This window comes from Borostomias antarcticus, assembly GCF_949987555.1.
Source record: "Borostomias antarcticus genome assembly, chromosome: 23".
Classification (NCBI taxonomy): Eukaryota; Metazoa; Chordata; class Actinopteri; order Stomiiformes; family Stomiidae; genus Borostomias; species Borostomias antarcticus.
In genome coordinates, this window is record NC_140256.1 from 5,171,915 (window position 1) to 5,180,107 (window position 8,193).

The 8,193-nt window shown below is 49.5% G+C and overlaps 1 protein-coding gene across 1 annotated transcript; it reads right to left on the reverse strand.

Moving 5' to 3' along the window:
• Positions 1–340: 340 nt before the first annotated feature.
• Positions 341–8,193, reverse strand: mxd1 (MAX dimerization protein 1; the record flags this gene model as incomplete). Its single annotated transcript, XM_084457016.1, has 6 exons — positions 7,904–8,193; positions 7,190–7,289; positions 3,730–3,759; positions 1,291–1,405; positions 717–876; positions 341–534 (listed from the first exon to the last, which is right to left on the reverse strand). The coding sequence occupies exons 1-6, from the start codon at positions 7,968–7,970 to the stop codon at positions 341–343; spliced, it is 666 nt and encodes a 221-aa protein (XP_084313142.1). The 5' UTR covers positions 7,971–8,193.

Below are 8,193 nucleotides of genomic sequence, written 5' to 3' on the forward strand. Positions count from 1 at the left end.
GACTGGACGGGAGTGTCTTCTCGATCCCGCTCGTCTGATTGGAGTGGAGAACTTGGAGCGGGCGGCATCGGGAGAGCGATCCTTCCGTCCTGGTTGGCTGACGGGACGATGGCGGAGCGTGAGCGGGGGTCTCGGCAGGTGTTGCGAGGCGGAGGGGGTGCGACAGAAGGGGCAGAGGAAGACGGCTGGAGACGCCTCTAGCTTGGTCAGGTCAGGAGGGCGGGGGTGAGGTCTGATTGGCAGAGACTGGTAGAGGACAGGTATAGGGTCACAGACAGGTGGGAGGGGGGGGGGGGTTGGATAGGGGGCGGGGGTGGGGTTCAGGGGGGACGCTGTGCTCTTATAGGCTGCAGGCCGGCTGCTTGGCCTTCTCCTGAGTGTCCTGCAGGCGGCGGAGACTGGCGCTGGAGTAGCCCTCGTCACTGCAGCTGCTGCGCAGGCTGCCCCGCTCGTCAGAGTCACTCACGCCGCTGGTGCTCCACTCCAGGTCTCCCATTAAGTAGTCAGTCCCCTCCACATCCACATCCAGGTCCTCTGTAACACACACACACACACACACATTACTACTGGGGGAATACACACCAAACACACACCTCCCGGGATCGTCACTACTACTGAGCCCATGTTGAATGTGAACAACCTTACTTCATAACAAACCCTATTAGCATTAAATATATCATATCTGCAAGTGTGTGTGTGTGTGTGTTTGCGCTCACCCTGGTCGGAGTCGGACTTATCGGAGCACACGGTGGAACCGGTGCTGTCCATGCGCGTGCGCTCCACCCCCAGCTGTTCCAGGCGGCGCTGCAGGTGCCTCTGCTCTCGCTGCAGCTGCTCCAGCGTGTGCTGGGCTCTCCGCTCGCTCTCCTCCAGCCTCTACACGGGCAAACACACACCCCTCGGTACACTGTCCGTTTGTGTGTGTGTGTGTGTGTGTGTGTGTGTGTGTGTGTGTGTGTGACTTCTGCAGGCATAACGTCTCACCATCCCCAACCTCGCTGTGAAGGGTTTATCCATCGAATCAAATCAAACTTTATTTATATGGCGCATTTCATACACCATGCGCTCGGTACACAGCAGCCCTGCTCCTCCCGGTCTGTGACGGCGCCCCCGACAGCAGGGGTAGGGAAAGACGGGAAACACGCGTTCTGCTGTCGATACACCCAGCCAGCCCTGGTTACATGAGCACTCAGCTTCCCACACATACTGTATGTATGCACGCGCCCACCCGCACACACACGGACACACTCGCACACACACACACACACACACACACACACACATACACACCTTGATGTGCTCCTTGGCCTTCATCAGCAGGCTGAGGGTGGTATGCCTGCTGGTGTCTGGTCCCAGGGGAACGAGGGATTTCAAGCGCTCTAAACACAGCCTTAAGTTCGCCCGTCTGCGAGGAGAGGAGACAGAGACAGAAGAGAGACGCGTTCCATCAGGTCATTTCATCACCGTTAGATGTCCTTGGACACGACAAGAGGAGTCGGCCACACACACAGCGCCGGTGGCGGCGGACTAACCACTACTCCGACCAGAAAATAATGGTAACCTTTAAGATGATCTGCTGTTTTACTTGCACTGCGGACAAGGATGGAGGCCAAGATCACTACATTCTGCATTTGACATTATTTACTCTTCGTTTTTTTCTCTACCCCTCCCTGTGTGTGTGTGTGTGTGTGTGTGCGTGTGTGTGTGTGCGCTGCGTGACAGGCTTTGCAGCTGTTGTGGTGTGTGTGGGTGTTGGTGACCGCTTGACCCTTGTTACACAACACACCCCCAACGCTAGGCTGCTGCATGCACTGTATACACACAGGCAGGGGCTGCACCCAGAGTGTGTGTGTGTGTGTGTGTGTGTGTGTGTGTGTGTGTGTGTGTGTGTGTGTGTGTGTGTGTGCGCTTACAGTAGCCTCTTCATATATGGATTACACTTCAGTTAAAGACAAACACAAAAAGTGCATTAGAGAACAAACTGTAGAGCCATTAACCTGGTCCTGAGCGGTCAAATATTTTCCAGTATTTTGAGGTCAGAAACACTGTGATTGAACTCAAAAGAACAAGTGAATAAGAAACTGTTGAAACCCTCCAAGGACAGAGAAGAGACTGGTGCTTGTGGGCAGACATGTCTCTCTGTCACACTTGGTCCGTTCCATTTAAGTCATTTTAAGTGAACTCGACAGTTCGCAAGGATTTTGTCGTGCATGTGAGAATGCTCCAAACGAACGCAGAACCCTCTGAATCTCTGGTTCCCTTCTGGTCAAGATCAAGACTTTTGATTGACATTTCTTTTGTGCTTCATGTTTTGGACATTAAGGCTTATCCTACACGCAGGGCTGAAAATGAACACCTGCCACCGGCCAAATGCAGGTAAAATTTCCAATTGGCGACTAGATTTCGGAAGGCTATCTGAAAAATATATATACTTGGCCGGTAGATTTTTTCATCTACAGTCCCCTTGGCAGGTGACTCGCCGTGAGCCAAAAAGTTAATTTTCACCCCTGCCTACACGGCTCACGTGACAACACTGGCGCCCTCCCAAGACAAATCTGAAGTCACTGTTAGGGTCTGAAGAGAAGAGTAACACAATACAATTGGAGCAAGACCAGGTGCTATTTCCCAGCTGACCCGTGGCCTTTGTGGGCCATGAGCTGTCCCGAAGGCCAAGAGACTGGGATTACAGAACGTGCAAGCAGAGCAGAGTGGCAGCGTTGCAATGTTAATGACATTATTTACCCCTATTATTTACATAGGGACTAGCAGCCAGCCAGCCGCTAGACTAATGTTGGTCAAACAATGTCAACTCAGCTGTAGACAAGAGAGACATAGCCAACGTCGCTGCGTCCTGTCCGTCTGAACACTGACCCGCGCTCTTAGGGTGTGGCGTGCCGCGCGAGGCTAGCTAGGTCATTTTAGTGACCGGTTATTCTAGGTCAACTGGGTCTGGCCAGGGTTTCGTTGTGTGATTGTAGGCCGCTGTCTCTTCGTACTAGCGTGAGTGTATGCTTTTACCCCCAAGGCCAGACCTATATGGTCTCTTCTTCAAATAAATGACCGTTTCATCAGCTTCACATGGTCTGTGGGAGTTAGTAATGAGCTGGGTGTTAAGGTGCGGCGTTGAGGGTCAGGTTGCACGCCCCGGTGGCTGAGTAGGGTGACTTCTGTAAGTGGGGATTCTTTCAGAGCAAACCGTGTGTGCTACGGGATTAAATATAGAGCCTCTATTGTCTGAGTCTCTCTCCACCCACAAACACTCCTCACACGCACTGACAGAGAGGGAATTGAGTCTAGCTGTCCTCCTACTGCGTAGTGACTCAATAAGAGTAGGGGTAAAAATATATATATATATATAAAATAACTAGCCTTGCAATATCTACTGCAACAGTCTGTCCGTCGAGATGGTTATTTGGATTGTCCATTTTGGAGGGTATTACTATGGACTCATAGGGGCAATATGTATGGGCAAAGACGGACATTGGTTATTACTGGTGTGGGATGTGTCCATCCGTAGCAATACACACAGACACACACACACACTACACTGTGACCTGGGCCTAAGCCACAGATCCATGCATTATTCAGTCAGTGAGTGAGAGGGGACCCGGGTGATCTCTTATGGTGCTCAGAGACTGGAGAGCTGGAGAATCCGTGGCAAAATCCGCACGAACACAAACACAAACACAAACACACACACACACACACACGATGGTGGGTTAAACCTACCTGTTCTTTTCCATCTCATTGTGCGTAGACCTGTGTGGACAGAGAGAAGACACAGATTAGAGAGATACTGTCCGAGACAGGCTAGCCGTGGACGGGTGTGAGACCCCCCCTCCCTGCGTGCCGTGATCCCCAGCAGTAGGAGGCCCCACTACAGAGCAGGGCGCCATGCTTGTGCTGCTCATGAACCTTCAGAGCGCACAACAAAATGAATGCTCAGAAATCGTAAAAAAAAAAAAAAAAAGGCAGCGGTATTTCAGCCCGCGGCTCATTTTATTTTAGCTCGTGTTCGGCTGTCACACGCACGCATGCACCAACAAGGGTGCATGCACACGCTCACGCACTCAGCACAAAACACAAACAAATCAGCCCTGGGGGTAAACGTAGCAACAGTAACTAAACACAAGAGGAAACAGGTCCCTGCTCTAAATTAGCAGTGGGCCCAGCTGTCTGCTCCTCCCAGGATGGCCATGATAGTATAGCAGCCTATAGACTGGACTAGCTGGCCACCATCTGTGTGTGAGGGGAAGAGACAACGAGCCTGGGAGTGATGGAGAGGGTGTGGGGAGAGGGAGAAAGAGAGAGAGAAAGAGAGACAGGCAGACGGAGGGCAGGTGATAGGAGATCGAAAGACAGGGAGGATGATTTAAGGCCCTTGCAGTGTGACGGTATAACTGTCTGGTGACCGACCGTCCAGCCTTCTGCATTGCAGTGTTAAGTACATCACACACTCTCAAGGGGCCTCTTACACACTCACACACACACACACACAGACACACGCACGCTTTTCCCCCTAAATAACCTGCAGACCCGTCCGAAATGGGGGTTAGAGTGGAAGCGTGAGGAGAAGAACGGAGAGAGCGCCTGGCTGCTGAGCTGGAGTGCTCTCTCCACCCCCCCCTTCAACACCCCAGCCTGACCCCCCACCCCCCCCCCCCAACCCCCAGGCTGACCTCCACTCCCAAAATACCCCATCCTTGTGCTGCAGAGCCTGACTTCTGTCATCACCTGGCCAGCCTCCATGGAATCAAACATACTGAACCTTTCAGCCCACAATTTCACGTCCAGCAACAGCCGAAGACTGAAGGCCTGAAATGATTTAGGCTACGCTGACAACACAACTAGACAACATAATCCTTATGGCTGTATAGAGCGGACTGCTACAGAATGTGTGTGTGTGTGTGGGGGGGGGGGGGTGGGGGGTGAATACCAAGGTAGTGAAGGTGGAGGGCGGCAACATCTCAGCCCTATGGACTGCATCTCTAGCCTGCTGCTGCATTCCTGAGGGGCTTGCAGCCACCGGTGACATAACACTGCCCCCCATAGGACTGTACAGGACCACCCCCCCCCCCCCTGGGTGCACTACTGTACATGGTGACTTCTGGTGCATGCGCTCACTCACACCGTCGCGGCTGTCCATAGGAGCTGATGATGATGATGTCTGTTCCATGTGGGGGGTTGGGGGAGACACACACACACACACACTGTACACACAGTACTCCAGCATCGGGGAGAAATCTAGACTTGTGGATGATAAAAGCAGGAAGGAATAATAAAAGCAGTTTTGTATTACAGCTGAACTAGGCCAAAGCCATACAATATGGGGCCTATGATAATAAACAGGCTACTATATTTCCACACGGGCTATAGGCCATATATCCTGTGCAGTAGGTCTGTAGTTGTCCCTTAGTTACTTTTTTTTCTGTGTGGGCTCTGCAGCCAACCTACATCCTAGTAATGTTAAACCTGGAACCAACAAACATAGAAAGACAAAGTGAATATTGAAACAACCCACTCTCATGACTGGTTTATTCATGGACTGGTTTATTCATTGGGTGCAGATTCTGGTGCACCATACTACAGTGGCATACAGCGTGTGTGTGTGTGTGTGTGTGTGTGTGTGTGTGTGTGTGTGTGTGTGTGTGTGCGTGTGCGTGCGTGCGTGTTGTGCGTACGTGTGACAGGAGGAGTGGGAGAGGGTGGAGGAGAGAGGTGGGTGGGGGAGGACTCCTTTCTGTAATGGAGGAACTGGAGCTACTGACTGCCAAGAGGGAGAGTGAGGGAGGAGGGGAGAGGGAAAGAGAGGGGGAGGGGGAGCCACATTCACTACTACTGACACACACCAGAAACACACCATCTCCCTTCCCCCACATACACACGCACGCCATGGGGAAACACGGAAAGGAACTAGAGGGCTGGGTGGAGGGCTGCTCCACTGCTAGCTTCTAGCCCACTGCTGCTCTACTGACTGGGAACGGTCCCACTGGCCTACATCGCACAAAGCTTGGGAAACAAAAACCCCAACAAGGCTATTCATCATCAGTGATGTTTGCTCCCAACCCCCACCAACAAGACCAGTTCAGTCAGTAAAGACCAGGCAGGGGTCAACATGAAACCACTTCCAATCAGCTAGATTGCAACCATCTAATTCCTTTGCTTGTGTTTCTGCAAAGCCATTAAAATCATGAGAAATAGCGGATAGAGTGGTAGTCCAATCTGACGAGGGGGGATTTGTAGGACTGAAAAAAACATTCATTGGAGCCGTCACCTTTTACAGAAGTCTTACCTTAGACCCTGGCTGTCTATCCAGTTTTGCCTGATCTGTACCTATGATATCATGTCATGGGACAAGGGGATCCTCCATTGGATCCGTTACCTGTATGAGCGGTCTACAAATCCCCTATAGTGACCTTTAGGCCTACCTCTGTCTGACCAAGTCAGAGAACTAGGTGTCCTAGCAAGCCAAAGCAAATATTTAAATGACATCAGGTTCCAATTACAAGGCAGGCTTAGGTGTGGCCTATATATAGACACTCTACTCCTGCTTTAGCCCTGTTCAGCTTTAATATCCAGTTATCTAGTCAGCTGCCACAAAGACATCCAGACACGGATTAGCTAGTTCAACAGCTAGGTGTGTGGGTCATCTGTAGAACTACCCATGCATGGCACATAGTGTGTCCCTTCCTCCAGGAGACTTCGGCTGTAATGCAGACTGCTAACACCTTAGCTTGACCTCAAATCTGATTTGCTAGGATTCACAATGTCTTTGACTTCCGTCAATGGCAGGTGTCCTAACCATATACACAAACGCAGAAACCTATACTCTCACCATGGATCTATTTGTGTTTGCATATTCTGATTAATGCTGTCATTGTCTGTCAACACACCATATTCAATGACATGTAATGGACAAGAGCAACCCTTGAGAGTTAAGATAACATACTACTGTACTACAACAACAACAATAACAACAACAACAACACTAATATTTTGTCTATGTTAGCCTAGAGACAGTGCCAGCAAATGCCATCACTTATAGGCACCTATAGGGCTATATGGAGTCATGTTTCTCAACAGAAACCTGTGATGTTTGGAAAACTGTCCTCGGAGTCAGTGACAGCATATCACTGAGGTGGTCTACTCGGGGCACTGTAGGAAAAACTAGGTCATATGGCAGTAATACCTGCTACTAAAATTCTTCTTGCTTTTGTTTTTCCGCTTCAGACTGTCCTTTTCTTTGCTGCTGGTGAATGGTAATATGGAGGCATAGCCATGCTCAGCTTCTGCAAACAAACATACAAGAGGATATACTGTAGGTCAGACACGCTAGTAGAATTCTGCAACCATATGAACAGAGACAATAGGAAGGGAACTGAGATAAGGAAATGCAATGCTATATCCTTCCTAACCTTGGACTACCTTTACATTTGTTGTTGTTGTTTAACATCAATGATTTGTACAATATATGCAAAATGATGAAAGGGTTGTGATTGGTATTCATGATTATAGTTATAATATTTTCTCTTCGGCCAAATGATGTCATCTGAACTCGAATAACCCTCATCGCTAAGGCACAACAGAGGGTGGGGAGGTGGATGCACTTGGACTTGTTCAATTTTTATGATCAAGCCAAAGTACTGCTGGAATAAAGGGGACGTTTTTTCATTCAACATGCTTTCTGCAAACACTGTACCCCTGCATTTGCTAGCTGAGGTTAAGCCCGGACAACCCTTAGAAGCATTTCCCTGTCTAATATTCGATAATTTGCAAGAACACACTGAATCAACATAAATCTAAAGGAAAATATTTCATGCATTCACCCACGTGAACTGAGTCCTTCGCCATATACGTTATTTCAATACGAAGAATATATAACTTAATATTGTATCAAACTTACCTCTTTCCCTACGATCAAGGTACTCGGCTGCTTCGATCAACATCTGCACCATCTCGATAGCCGCCATGTTCAGCAATAACACCGATAAAATTACAATCCCGGGTCAGAATTTGTGTACAAGCTGCTATGAAGTCAAGTTTATCTGGGTTTGCGTTCTCAGTGCTAAAAATGAACAAAACTATATAAGGCAAACTGTATGTTAAGTGTTAAACGGCAGTACTGGTCTGCGTGCTGGAGTGACAGCTTCTGTTTACTTCGTAAATGTCAACGTTAGTCCAAAATCGCTTTGA